This window comes from Citrus clementina, unplaced genomic scaffold (genome assembly GCF_000493195.1).
Source record: "Citrus clementina cultivar Clemenules unplaced genomic scaffold, Citrus_clementina_v1.0 scaffold_5, whole genome shotgun sequence".
In the NCBI taxonomy this organism is placed as follows: Eukaryota; Viridiplantae; Streptophyta; class Magnoliopsida; order Sapindales; family Rutaceae; genus Citrus; species Citrus x clementina.
In genome coordinates, this window is record NW_006262201.1 from 14339331 (window position 1) to 14354969 (window position 15639).

A 15639-nucleotide genomic window follows, 5' to 3' on the forward strand; every position below is an offset into this window, starting at 1 on the left:
GATATCAAATTAGGGGGGGGGAGACCCCTTTTTATAGATACATGGAGTAAATCATGGCCATCGGATTAAAAACAGTTTGGACGCTCAGGATTGCGCTACGTCATCAGTCAACAGTCCACGGTTTGACCACGTGGATGAACAGTAACACGGTTTGACTCGAATGAACAGTAACGCGGTTTGGTTGAAAATAATCCTGTTTGATGCATGTACCGTACGCGAGATTTTTCATCCACTGATATGCTGCCACGTCACCATCAACAGTACATAAGAATTTTAGCCCAACAGGATCGTGACACCTCATCAGTCAATGCCACATCATCGGTCAATGCCACGTCATCAATCCGTCTATGTGAACAGTAACGTAGTTAGTACCGTACATGTGAATAGTACCGTACATATAAATAGTGCTATTTTTCCTTTTATGCTCCTCCTAAGGTTTTCGACCGTCCTGAGTTCAAAAGTGATGTCCGTTTTGCCGTCTGATCTCTCTTTTATTTTGAAATGACTATAATGCCCCTAAAATACATAAAATACTTAATTAAAATAAAACACATGTAATTAAATCACAAGAAGGTTAAATACATAAAAGTAAGGGTTGTTAGTAAGACTTGAAATGTAAAATGACGGTTTTCTCCTTTATAAATATGCATTTTCTAACACTCAACAGCATGATTCCGTGTTCCTGCACAATATGAAAGAAATCCAAAAGGAGTTTTTGATGGCTATCGTGATCAGATGAGAACAATAAAATATCATTGATGTAGACCAAAGCATAATGGAGGATAGGACTGAAAATTTTTGTCATGGCCTTTTGAAATAATAAAGGAGCTACTTTTAGACCAAAGGGCATAACAATCCACTGATAGTGAGTATCAAGAATGCAGAAAGCAGTTTTGGGATGGTCAAATGGTGCAATACCAAGTTGCCAGAAACCAACTTTTAAATCGAACTTAGAGAAGATACCTGCCCCTTGAAGATGGACAAACATGGTCTGGATTTTTGGAAGGGGGAACTTATCATCTTTAAGGAAAGAATTAAGTGGTTGGTAATCAATGACTAACCGCTTTTTACCACGAACTAATTCAGACCTTTTTTCAACATAGAAGACTTGACAAGCCCAATTTGAATCAGTTGGTTCAATCAGACCTTGTTGAAGTAATTGAGAACATTCTTCCTTTGCAAGTAAGAGGTCTGAAGGAGACATACCCGGATGAGAGGCTTTTATAAGGTTTATTTCTTCGTTGAGTTTGAAAGGACGGTGAATGAAGAACTATTCATTATTCCAGAGAGGGGAAGGATGATGAAAGTGGGAATGATTTTCTGGACAATACTCAAGAAGTTTTTGTGAAATATGACTGTATGGAGTTAGGACATCAGAAAGTGTATATAGACGGAGCATATCTGTATAAGGCAAGAACATCTGTTTATAGCGAATTCTAGAACTAGTAATGAATAGATTTGTGACCAAATGGAGGATGTCAAAACCTATGAGCAAGTCTTTATCTGGAAGAGTAGAAGCTATAATCTTTTTCCAAATAATGCAATTTGGAAAGAATTGAATACCATGGGTTTTTTGGTAATCAGAGTTGTTTCAAATGTTTCAAACTGGTCAGGAAAAGAACCTTCCAATCCATGTTTTTTCTTCTGAAGGGTATCCTGTGTACCCTAACAAACTCAATGGTCACTTTCTATGGGATGTTCCTGAAGCCCATATGTGCAATCTGGATTGTCCTTGCTTGGATGATATGGATATTGATGATGAACTAGAGGCCATGCGGCGAAGAAAAAAGAAAAAGAAAAAAACCTTCTTTTCCCAAGACATCTTGTAAACCTTTCCCTCAACAACCTCCACCAGACCCAAAACCTCTTGTGCAACCAATTAGATCATGCCTAATGTTTTCAAGGCAATCTTATGAAGAATCTTTTTCTTCGTTTGAAAGACAGGCAGATACACAGACCAGAGTCATCTCCAAACCTTATGTCCAATCTCCAGTTACTGCTTCTGGCCAACCTGAAGAGCCAAAACAGTATGAAGTTGTTCTCAACTGGCAAACCAAGAACGCCAGTGCTTAGAATCAAACCCTCCACCAACTTGGAAAGAAAATTAACCAAGTAGCCAGTCAAGTCTCCCAGACTGAAAACAAGGTGGATTCCATCAGCAATCGTCTTGATCAAATGTACATAGATCTTCAGGACAGAATCTCTGAGCTCGGCACAGATCTTAGACGAATGATAAACAATCACATCTGGGGTCCAGAATTCAACAAAAAAGAAGCAGAGATAAGAAGCCTCAAAGCGGAGCTAGCCAGAATTGATACTGAAAAAACTCGGCCATCACTTTTCACCCACACATCGTCCACACCAGCACCCACTCCGATATTTGACACTTATGCACCTTTCTACACACCATCTAGGCCTCAACCGCTAGTTTACAACCAGTTCTTTGGATTCTCACATCTCCAACCAACCCCTTAACCTAAACCATCTTCACCTAAAAAATCAAAATCCAAGGTCAAAATCTCAAAACCACAATCAAAGAACCTCCAGTACCTCCAGAAGATTCACCAAAAGCCACTCGAGAACCTCCTAAAAAGGACAAACGTCTAATGGATCAATATCATTACCATACAGTTCAGACCCAAGACTCCTTTTCCTCCGCATCTAAGTCCGAACCAATATATGACTCTAATCCTCCATACTCCACTTCATCTTCCTCTTCCTCATCTCTGAACACAGACCATACTTCTACTGATTCTGAATCTGAATATGCTGATCTTACAAGCATATTGATGGCAACCAAAACTGAAGACCCAAGTGCCTTAACTACAACGCCTATTGTAGAAGATAGTTCTTCTGATGATCAAAAGGAAGCTACAACAGAACCAGTTCCACAAATGCCTCCGCCGGTTATTGACCATTCCACCAAACCTTCCTCAGCATCTTGGTTTACATTTGATGACATTCCACGTCACAAATAGCCTTCTCGTCTTTAAAAATTTGCTGCATGGATTGATCTCCAATGAACCAAACCCAGTGCTCATCTAGAAAATGTCCTTCGCGAATTCATGGCCCGCTCAACAGGTTCTTTACGAGATTGGTTAGAAAGCTTGGGAGAATACAGACAGCTCCAATTCATGCAATCTCCCATTGGCACAGCCCTCAACATCATCCATGAATAATTCATAGAACGCACAGCTTCCAAAGAAGCAGATCGAAAAGAATATCACCAGATGAAATGTTGTTCTCTCAAAAGACATCTTTTAGAATCTCATTACAAACGAATAAGTATTCTATTTTACAAGCTGAACGGTTTCAATGAATCGTCCCTCAAGCATGTCTTAATAGCTTCACTTCCTTCAGAACTTCAACCTGATCTTCAAAGACAACTCACTGCCACTAATCTCAGCATAGCTGACATTTCTCTTGGAAAGATTTTTCAAATAGCAATGTTATGCCTTGACAAAATCTATGAACAGAAAGAGTTCTTCAAAGATCTCATGGCAGATAAGAAACCCTTTTATGAAGCTTGCAAAAAACCCTATCTCCAAATTGAGTGCAAAGATGAGAAGAAATGCTTTTGTCCAACCGAGAAGAAAAAACACTTTTAGAAACACTTCCACAAAAAATCATCCTCCAAAAAGCCTTTCCGGTATTTCAAGAAAAAAGATGTTTCTCATTATGGAAAAAAGAAGCATAACCGTTGTTTCATCTGCAAGAAACGCGGTCACTTTGCTCGAAACTGTCCTCATAAATCTGCCAAAGCTGTTCGTCGTCTCATACAACATCTCCAACATTCTTCATTGTTATCTGAAAACGAAGATGTTGAATCCAACTTCTCAGAACAGTCAGAGCAAGATGATCAGATTGCTTTCATCCTCACAGAATCTTCCGATTCTGATGATATTTCAGTTATTTCTACAGTTCAAAATGTCAACCAAGTTTCAAACATTCCCAGACCTTCTCTCAAAATGTCAATCCTTCCTTCAAAGTTTCATAAATCTATTCCTGTCATCGGGTTTATTGACACTGGTGCAGATACCAGTATGATTGATCCTTCTGTCCTTCTCTTAGACTGTTGGAAAAACCATTCCAAATTATTCAGAGCAATCAATGGCGAAACAAATTTTAATAATAAGTCTTCATCAAAAAGTCTGTCTATTTCACTCCAATATTTATAAAAATAATTAACATATTCATCAAAATATCTTAAATCACAAATTTTTAATTGTTCTAAATATCTAATGGCTCACTGAAGACTAAGTTGCACTTGCCCACGACTAAACTTGGAAACCTGAGCCCACAATGGAAAATAGTCATGACCCACAAGTAAAATTGCACAAAATAACATAAATATATTCATACATAAAAAATCGTTATAATTATGAGTAGTGATTTTGATTTAGTGGTTGAAGGTACGAGTAGTGATTAGTGAGCTACTATCAGGTGGTAGAATTCTACACTTGACGTGTTAGGTATTGTTTTACTTTGGTATGATATACCATTTGAAATACATACCATAAATCTCAACTACATACCTATAGCAAAAAAAAATTCGTTCAACATCTTGAAATTGTTTGTAAGAACTGTTGCTGAAAATAAAAATTAAAAAAAAAATAAATAAATATTACATTTCAGACTTTGCAAACAGTTCTGGAGCATACCAATTAACCTTTGGTGGTATTGCTGAGATGACAAGTGTAAAAAAAGAAAAATTTCTTTGAGAACTCAAAAATAAAATAAATAAACAAACAAACACTTTACGGAAAAGAAAAGGGCGTCAGTCTAAATTTGGCTCCTGATCACGCCCCCAACCCACAGATGCTAAGAACCTTTCATCAGACAAAAGTCTCTCATGATCCCCATTATTAACTTGCTGGAGCATACATGAGCTCAGGCTTGCCAACCCATTTGGATGACAATCCTCTAATGGCACGCTGGCCACTCGGTCAAGGGTCATAATACTAACTCTCGACTCTTCAGGTTGCATGTCCTCACGATTGGGATAACAATTCAGGTCGAGGCCTATCTGTGCACTGCTGGACTCAGCCACCTCAGTTTGACTTTTTGTTTGGCTTATTTCGTTATCGGTATGACTTGTAGGCACTGATTCTTGTTTCACTGAACCATTCATTTCTGAGTCACCCATCTGGTCACTGTGGTTCTTCTGGGCCACCTCCACTTCACGTTCTGACTGACGTCTCTTCTTCCGCAGCATGAGGGTTTTAAAACGGCGTTTTACAGTCATGCACACATTGCATGTGCAAGTGGGTTTGTGCTTTCCCTTGCCACTTGGAGGCTGAATGCATACAATGCAAGTGCAGCCAGGGCGATGCCGAGGATGTCTGGTGGTAGTGGCTCCAACTGAAGAAGGCTCACCTGAGTCCCCCGCATAGTCTCCTAGAACTGCAGCAGTAGCTAGAGCATCTAAGCCAGAAGGCTCGTTTTGTTGGTCTCGCCTTTGGCTTTCTACTATTTTACGTTTCTTGGATTCTGGACAATATGTTCAAAGAAAGATAAAAGGAAGTATGTGGAAAGTATTCAAGGTTAAACAATGGCTTCCCATGAGACACAGTTACCAGTGTCATTTCATAAGATTACCAGACAATTTGTACTGAAGTAAAATTTAAGCAGTATGGCCACTAATGAGTACAAACAATCATTTAATGTAGACAAGTCAATGAACTCTGATCCACACGAATTCACACACCTATGAGCATCCAAATGTAGCACGCACTATCCATATCCACCATGACGAACAAATCCCAGGCATAATACATGCATGCACCACATATTAAGGCATGCTATTAAACTGATTGGACTGTTATAACCAAAGGTTTTACTCACGTGCATCAAGTTTGACTAAAAGAATTATCCATCATCAGAATTTCTGTCAGAAATAATGCAATATTACTATAATTTCCAACGCCCTTCTCTGATCCTGTCATGGGTTTTAGAATTCTGTCTTTCATATCCAAAGGTTTACTCACTAAGCAGCAAGTTCACAAAAAGAACTATTTATCAAAAGCATTTCTATCGGAGATACTTCTTTATCACTAATTTTTGAAGCTATCCTCTGAGCCAGTCATTGCATATAGAACTTGTGCTGGAATCAAAAAGACAGATGCTTGACTCATACCTCTTCCCACTCTGAGAAGATTCTCCAAGTCCTTCTGAATCATCTCCTCTGCTGCAGAACATGAACACCTAGGAGCACATCATAAACCACAGGAGCATAAATAAGAGACCAACCTCATGAATATTTTAGTATAAAACATTTTGACCAAAAATAAAAAATAGATATTACAAAAACATGCTGCACCTGATTGAATCCCAAACATTATCCGAACATGTCCACTTTGGAGGAAGAAGAGCATCTGTAGGCAATTTTCGCCATTTGGAGCAATCATCACACGGAGCCCATTGTTCTTGTTCCCTACACAAAGTTTTGACAATTCAGCACAAGACGAATTATTTAGCATAAAATGGACTGCAAGATGTGCTTTACCAGGAAGGAGAAAAGGACTTAAAAGGAAAGCCTTTTACCATAGTGGCGACATATTGTCCCCTCTAGGAGCCATGCAATTCTTCCTCTTCATATGCAAGGTTCAAGGGAAATGAACAATGAAGGCACATGCAACAGAAAATGAGGACAAACCAAGGATGACCGCATTAGCTCTGAAGTCACAAGTTCTCACCCTCATTGTCCTAACTTTTAATAGTTACATATAAGAAGGGATGATAGAGTCAAGGCAGTTAGGGCCCAATCTACTGCAGATTAAAATTGTAAAAAGCACTACCAGTAGCCATTTGAAAACTCAGAAGTTTTAGATGAAGGACCTAGACACAAATATTCTTCAGGCCACATACTCTACCAAAAGTCTCAAACATTTAGATGGCATTCAATGCAAACTTGGAAGAAGCATGGTCCCTAGGTCAAAACACTTATGTGATCCAGTGAGAAAATATAAAATAGTTTACTTCCACCCATCAAATTTTTCTTCTACTCCAGATACATAATTGAAAAATATAAGCAACATATCATTGAGTCCTTACCCAGATGGCCTAGCAGTGAACACAGTCCTCTTTCCAAAAACTGGGGGCTCCTAATTACAGAAAAAACATTGGTTAGATATTCAGCCATGAAAGAGTGAAATTTGAAATTCAACTTGAACATTTTGCAACATGATATCGTACATTATTAGTGATAAACAAACAAAATCAAAGACTGTAATACGCACATCATACTCTTCAAATTCATGATCCTCAATAGTGACAATGTTTGGTCGGGCACTTGGGGATGGTCGAAGCAAGTCTTGTGCTTCTTCCCATGTAAGTCTGAGCTCCATAGCTTCTTCGCTGTGCATCAACAGCCTCTTGCTTTTGGACCCAATATTTCGAGTCCTCTTCTTCTCCATGCCCAGCAAAGATTTCTGTGGTGAATCCTCATTTGTCTTCTGTCCATGGTTCTCACTTTTATGCCAACCATTGTCCCCTTCAGCTAAACTCAAATGTTCTGACAGAGCATCTATGTGAGGGTCCTTGCTTCCTTTCAGCATTTGGAAATGACCAGAATAACCACTTACAGTAGGCAAATTCTCAGTAACACCAGAAAGAGAACTTTCTCCAGGACAGCCATTTGTTATGGCAGATGTTTGAGCATCCTGTTAATATAATATGTGTAACTCATACATGACTTCCTTAAAAGAACACAATCCTTCTAATATTTTAAGAAGACGCACAAAAAAGGTAAAGTACGCTTATGAAGCTTGACCTGCATGTCTCCAGGGATTGGTGCTTTCCGAAACCCCATTACAAGTTTGCCTCCAGGATCTATCCGACTAAATGTTACTGCAATCAAAACGATAAAAGTTAGAGATGGAATATTTGATGCATTATTACTTCCAGTAAGAAAACAATTGAGAGCTAGCAAATTAACAGATAACCACATAAATAAAGTAATCAGCATAGATATTACTTTTATCATCCCTAGTAAGAATAGAATGAATCATACTAGTATCACCAGCTTGTAATTGCATAGATTGTATGCAAGGTGTTACACCCTCTAAAACATACATCCTGCTGTTGTTATTGGGCCAAAATCTGAACTGAAACACCCACTCTTTGCCTTTCACGTCTTGAACCCTCAAAGGAACACCTTCTGATTGAGAAATATGAGGAAAATATGCCTGCATTGGTTTCCAGTTCATACAAATGCAGAGAAAAAAAATGAAATAGAGAAGGGAAAGTGGAAACAAAACAATGAAATGGATTATTCTTTGAAACCTACTTCAGCACACGCTTTAGGGAGAACCAAACGACCAATTCGACCGGCATCACTGGCACTTAGAATCTTCTCAAACAGCGGCACAATAGTGGAATTCAAGCTTTAAGAAATAAAGTTAAGGTAAACACTACGGTTAAAGGAACATATAAAAGAAATACAAATGCTGTCACTGAAGTAGATATCTAATAGAATAAAGGAACTTTATGATGAAAACAATGACACATAAACGGATACTCTCCAGAAAGTTGTTGGAGCTCTTGGTCAGTAATCCTTGGCCAGTATCGAGGAAGTAAATGATTTTTACCCCGGCCCTCAGCAGGTGGTCTTGCAATCCGAAGTTGAGAAGCAGTACTTTTTTTTGTCTCAGAACTTATGGTAAGGCCAGTTTTGGAGGGTTTGGGCAAAATTGGGCGAGACCTTTGACCTTGTTGAAAGGAAGGATGTGCTTTGCATGGTTCCCTTCCATCGGCAGCCCCATTAGAAAAGGGTGGTACAAAATTTGAACACCCTGCTGGCACTCCCAAACTCATACTCGAAGATCGTTGAGCGAGTGATTCGGGCATATCTCTAACGTCTAACATAGATCTACTACCGTCTGGCTTGGTAAATTTAGATGATCTAGAAGATAGTTTAGTTGGACTAGAAAATCCCGTGCCAACTTCAACAAATGGAAGCCTTAGCTCTTCCCTTTTCTCTTGCCCAAGAGATACAATTGTATCTCCCCTCTGAAATGGAGCCAGAAAACTGGGTTCATTAGCCTCCATAATTCTGCACAACTGTGTTAATTTTCCTTCAGCAGTGCCATCACCAACTACCCTATTTTCAAGCATAGGAGTTTGCGTGTCATCTGAATCCTTTTTCGTAAGTGCACCAAATCCATTAGGAATTTCATCCCTCTGGATCTGCAAGGAGAAAATTATAGAGGGCAGTATAAAGAACAAGTGCTTACTAACCAAATCACTTAATCTGCCAATTCAAATTCTTCAAAACAACAGTCACGAACCAAAATTAAGCGGAGAAAAGCACCATTAGCTTTTTTCCGGCAATCACATGGTAAGAATTTCAATTTACAAAACAGACTTAACATCAAGGCTTCAAACATAATATTTGCAACTCTACACTTGAATCAGACATCCAGCTTCATGGCTTTGACAAATAGACAGATGAAGCATAGCAATAATCAACACAAATCAAGTTATTGCTACTAAAGCCATTGTAACAGCATATGTGACCAACTTGCATTCCCAAATTCATGTACGGGCTAAAACCTTTTAACAGAAGGCAGCACTAACTGATATCATATTGATTAGCTACATTCAAGGGCTACAACCTTTTAACTCATGCAAACCATGACTTAATCAAACTCAACATGGTAATTGAACATTACACAATAACATCCTGCAACATAAACAATCAGAATTCAACTTACCAAATGAAGTCGAGGGCTCATTGCACAGCTCCTACACCCAACTCCCCCATAATCCAAGAGCTCAAGGAAAGAATTTGAGGCTCTACATCCACAGTGGAGACGCTGGCACGGTATAACAGATTCAGTTAAAGATGAAAAGTTCAAGACAGAGAAACAACGAATGTAACAAAACTAAGTGGTCTGTTAAATTACCTTGCTGCAGAAATTGCATTCCCTCCAACCAGGTTCCTCTAAATGGAATGTATTACAGAAGATGAAATTCTCATATGCAGATCTAAAGTACATGCAATTCCAAATCGAGGAAGAAACGATAAAAAAAATCAATACAATAGAATATAATGAACAAATTAAAAAAAACTACTAAAATGGTCAAAAAATGTTTAAATAATGATTAAAAACAGAAAAAAAAAAAGTCGTGCAATATTTCTTTGTTGAACATAGAGATGTATCTGAATATACAAGTAGAATGTCAATTAGTGAAAGAAACTAATAAAAGACATTGCCTTAACTTGTAAAATTATAAACTTAATGCATTACAGAAACTCAAAAAAAGTCCCACAGAATTTCTAATAAGCCAGATATCTCACATAGCTCAGAAACTAAAAACACAGAGCAGGGTGCATTTGAACTTGCTACTCCTTTCAACTTGCAAAGCATCACATCAATTCAATTAACAATGACGTAAAAGACTATTTTAATACATTATTCGGGGCTTGGGACTGAAGAGTTATATTTGGGAAAATTATAGGGACCGATGGTGATTCTATAAAAATCTTAGAAACAAAAATAAAAATAACAAACTAAGCGGAGTATAATATATCAATAACCAGTAGCGTTGCTAATTATATTTTGCAATTAAACTGTAATATAAAAGAATTGCATTAATGAAGAAAAATCTCAACTTTCGAACCCCCAATTTTAGGAAAAATTCTAAAAATTAAATTAGATAAAGAGAACAAGTACCCGCAATCGTAGCAGAGATCAGCACAGACACCAGATCGCAAAAGCCAGCCCTTTTTCCATTCATGGGTATTAGCCGTTCTACATTTTGGATTCATGCAAATCCTCGGCCCCATTATTAACGCCAAATTAACACTGTTAGCAACTAAAACCAAAAACAAAAACAAATTAATTAAGTTAAAAAAACCCTAAAACCCCTTTCAAGTTGATCAAGATACCCACATGCAACAATGTAAAATACCTCGTTTGAATCAACGAACCCAGATCTTCAAAAAGGAAAACAAACCCATTATTGAAATGATAACGCCATGTTCCCAGTTCATATGCTTTAAAAAATGAAATAAGCAAAGGAAGTGAGTCAACTAAGGGTAAAAGGTGGTGGGTTTATTATGCTAGTGAGTTGAAGAAAAAGGAAATAGTAACGGCGCGGTAGTTGTTGTTATGCTATAAGACCAAGAAAGCAAGAGAGATGAGAGAGAGTGCATGCAAAGTAAACAGATGCATAAAATGCATGCACGACACTTGAAGACACACCGCTTAACAAGTCTTAAGCTCTATCTCTCATTTGTTTTGTCTTTGTTGGTTTTCTTGGACACTGATACGGTGACCCGGCGGTTTCGTGACTCTTGTGACCGGTCATTGGATTGGCTTTCTATTTGTAATAATAAAATCTTCTTTATCGGTATTCATTGATTTTCTCACTACCTGGTGGTTGTATTTCCATGAAACGTGTTGCCATCAAGTGACATGTCAACTTATTCTTGCTTTTCAAATATTTAGAAAGAGACTAACTTATATTACAATATTTAATTTGTGTTAATATTTTTTATGGACTGAGTTATTTAACCCTATGAGTAAAAAGACCCGACCTAAATTTTGGTTTGATTGACCTAACCTGAATTTTTCGAACTTTAACCTAAATTTAAGAATTTTGCGTTAGGTTCGGGCTTAAATATGAGGGCCCGATTAAAATTTGGGTCAAAGTTTGAGCCCTATTAGGCTGGACCTAAATTGACCCAAAATTTAAAATAAAAAATAAAAAAAATTATATTTGTTTATGTAAATTTTAATATTTATAAAACGTGATTTTATATTATGTTTTTTTTTATTATTTATATAATTACATTGTTGAGTCCTTAAGTAATTTTTATGTTTATGTAAATTTTAATATACAAGAGAGGTTTTGTCCATCTTTCTTTTTTTAAAATTTAAAATTACTTAAATATTAAAAAACTTAAAATTATGAAATTTGGGCTTGGATCTCTTTTGGTAAACACATTTTACACATCCATTTGAAATAAAGTCCAATAACGAACATCAAAACACAGGTAACAAGCTTTTGACAGAGTTAAGCAACTGGAGTGAAAGTCTCAAGCTTAAAAATGCGCATTTGATAGAATTTTCGAAAAAAAAATTCCTTTCTTAAACTATAACAAATGTTTGTTACATATTTTACAATTTTTTAAATTATTCTGAAAATTGGGGTTTTTATTATGTTACAATTTTCTATAACTAAAGCAATGAAATGAATTGACAAAACCGCGCCACTTGAGGTTAAGGGGAAGGACAATTGATTGGGGTACTCACTTGCCAGCCAGTAATGCAATCAATTAGAATTACTAATTAGTTAATATGATTAATGGTTATGATTGACAAAGGGTAAATTTTGAATTACCCCCTTCATGAATTAATTATCTTCATATCATCCCCTTATTTTTGAAACCTAAAATTATCTTAATTTTGTTTCAAAAGATAAGGAAAAATAGGAATAAGTTGATGAAATTTTTTATCTCCTTAAGCAAAAAAATAAATAAATAAATTGAGATTTTTAAAAGTAAATGCGGTGATCTAAAAATAGTCAATTCATTAGAGGATACTCTGAAATTAACTCTTACAATTATATAATCAAGATATATAGCTCTTATTAATGAATTTATTTAATTTTAAATATTATATAAATTAATTTTAAATTTTTTACTTCATTTAATAATATTTTCTTATAAATAAGTAATAAAAATATAGTTTTTGAAATAAACAGTTTTTAGTCCAATCACAAATAATCTTATTGATAACCATGGGGTTAAGCGTGGACACGACATAAAATATGGGTTGGGAAAAAATGAACTCAACCCAAACCAAACTGTGTGCAAGTTGAATTAGGTTGATCTTTTTCCAAAGACCCATTTTTAATTTTCTTTTTCTTTTTTTGGCAATATCTTAACATCTAAAAAAAATAGAAATTGATTAATTAATTGAAATAACTAAAAACAAAATAGCAATATAATAACATTTGTTATACTTCATATTCCATAACACTAACATAAAGTTGTAAAGCAAATTCAAAAGTTCAAGGCCTCATTAAACATTAAACTCTAAATTTTATATTTTACTCTTTTGTATAATAATAATAATAATAATAATAATAATAATAATAATAATAATAATAAAATTATTATTATTACTATACCAGTGGGTAGTTGTACGTGGCGTTGTTTTACTAGAGTGATGAGATCCTTGGCAAGCCAAGATATTTAAATCTCCTTTGGACCAGTAGTCTGCACACTTTGGTTTCCAGCCGATATACACTTATCCAGTTAATACCAAATCCGAAATTCATTTTTGAAAATAATTTTTTCACGATACCACCCGAAAACCTTCAAAGAGGATGAACGTTGTGAGAAAACACTTTCATTTTAGAAAAATCGGTTTTAGAGGATAAACAAGACCTTTCTGATGCACGGAATCCTCAGGCTTGAGGCAAGTGCAGAGCATACTCAGTTTAGAAATTTTGAGGTGAGCGTATCATTTTTAATTCGAATAATTTCTTCGATTCCTAGAAGAGAGAGAGAGAGAGAGGTTTAGGGACACATGATGTATAAAACTTAAGCTTTTATTTTTCAGATTGGCTCCCTTACAACTGAGACCAAAGGTGCCTTATATAGACGATCATTGAGAACAGGACCTCTCGAATGATCATAACACATAGCACACCTTTTTTGACAGCAAAACATGCCGATAAGGACTTTGGCAAAAGGTAAAGCATACTTACAAGGACTTTAACAAAAGTAAAGCACACCGACAAGGATTTTAACAAAAGTAAAGCATGCCTACAAGGACTTTAACAAAAGTAAAGTAAAAGACAAACGGGAGTCACATGGGTTGTGCTATCAAAACTCGTGCGACAAAGATAAGGTGTTGTCATGGAGTGGAGGGATAACGAGATGGTGACACATCGCCTGTGTCTTTTTCATATTGGCGCTTGTGCCGACGCCTCTGTCTCTGGTCGAGATACGCCTCAGCTTGCTGATACTTTTCTTCATCAACTTCAGACATGTGTTGTGAGGTAGATGGAGCAGGAGAGTCTGGGTTTGTGACAGTATAATGGGGAGTGTCAGTATGGAGAAAGGACTGAAAGTCTTCCCATGGGTCCTGAGCATCTTGGAATAAGACATTAGTATAGTTAGGACATTGTTCCATGACAAGAATTCCACGAGGACTTGAACTTGAACCTGGAGTACAGCCTTGTGTTTTTGGAATTATTTCAAGGGTGTGTGATGGTCCAATGGAGGTGTGGTGAATATCTGTAGCAGGTGGAGGAACATTGTTAAGTTCCATGAGGTAGGCTTTGAGAACGGAGGTGACCGATGTATCATGGATGAAGGTATAAGGATGAGGGTAAGTTCTCCATTCACATGCCATGTCCTGTGTCCAGTAGTCCCGTGTTTCTGGATGCTAAAAATAAGGCCTGTGGACAATGAAGGCTGTAGTCCACATGTTAGCTTCTTGTGCTGACATTTTGTCTAATCCATGAAAGGTAGACAAATGTTGGAGTTGCTGGTGCCACCAAGTGAGGGGGGAATACCATTCAAAGAGAGTCCATAGAAGGTCTGGTGAGAACTCTGGAGTGGTAAGGTGAGTCAGGACTGGTTTGATGGGAAAAACTAGCTTTGTAGCATACAAGGTGGTGAGACACCACATATACCAAAGCTCATCTTCAGAGATGGACAGAGAGGACAAAGTGAGGCCTGTGAGAAACAGGTGCTCCATGCAAAGATTAGGAAAGCGGTCAGGTTTTTTGGTTTGAACATTAAAGAAAAACCTGTAAAGGAATTTCTTTGCAAAATCTTGAAGTTGGTAAGCCGATTGGAAAGAGATGTTCATGGGGAAATTTCTTTGGTTGAGAGCTTTGAAAGGAAGTTGGCGATTCATGGTTATAACTGGAATGGTTTGAATTGAGGAAATGAGTGCGGGTTTATTTATAGCTGGATGGGTGAGGAAGTCTGGAATGAGGTTTTGGTTGCCTTTTATGTGTTGAACAGTGAAATCATACTTAACAAACCAGGTTTTGAGGCTAAGTAATTGCTTGTCAGGTAGCAATTTGTTTTTGAAGTCAAAGATGCGGGGAAAAGAAGAGTTATCCATGTTGATAAGGAATTTGTGGCTGATGAGATGGAATTCAAATTTCTTTATTCCATATTTGACTACCAAAATCTCTTTGTAGATCACATGGGAGTTCTTTTCAGAGTCTTTGAACTGTCCGCTTGCATGTGCACAGAAATGACGCACGCCATTGATGTCTTCAAGGAGAATGGCACTCCAATAATCGTCGCTGGCATCAGTCTGGAGGATACGTTGTCCACTTGTGGGAATTCGGAGTGGAGGAGGTGATTGTGCTATCACCTTTAGCTACTTGACAGCTTCTGTCTGAGTAGGGCCCCATGGAGGGCACTGTTTCTTAAGCATGCGTGACAGCTGGCTGGTGTGGATTGCAACTTTTGGGATAAAATCACGGACATAATTAACAATCCCGAGGAATTATTGTATCTGCTTTCTATTGAGATGTGTGTCCAGAAACTTGAGTAATTCGATTGCAATATGGGGACCAGGCTGATACTGGCCGTCTTTAATCACCATGCCAAGAAAGTCAATTGATTCCTTTCCTATGCTGCTTTTCTTTTCGGAAAGC

General features: G+C 37.2%; 1 protein-coding gene across 1 annotated transcript; it reads right to left on the reverse strand.

Annotated features, from left to right (window-relative positions):
* Nucleotides 1-4570: 4570 nt before the first annotated feature.
* On the reverse strand, nt 4571-11233 carry LOC18040251 (B3 domain-containing transcription repressor VAL1). Its single transcript, XM_006431957.2, has 13 exons — nt 10915-11233; nt 10677-10818; nt 9906-9987; nt 9714-9815; nt 8519-9186; nt 8288-8384; nt 8012-8186; nt 7772-7848; nt 7239-7661; nt 7054-7103; nt 6320-6433; nt 6137-6204; nt 4571-5490 (listed from the first exon to the last, which is right to left on the reverse strand). Exons 2-13 carry the CDS (start codon nt 10787-10789, stop codon nt 4778-4780), a joined length of 2682 nt encoding a protein of 893 aa, XP_006432020.1. The 5' UTR covers nt 10790-10818; nt 10915-11233; the 3' UTR covers nt 4571-4777.
* Nucleotides 11234-15639: the final 4406 nt, after the last annotated feature.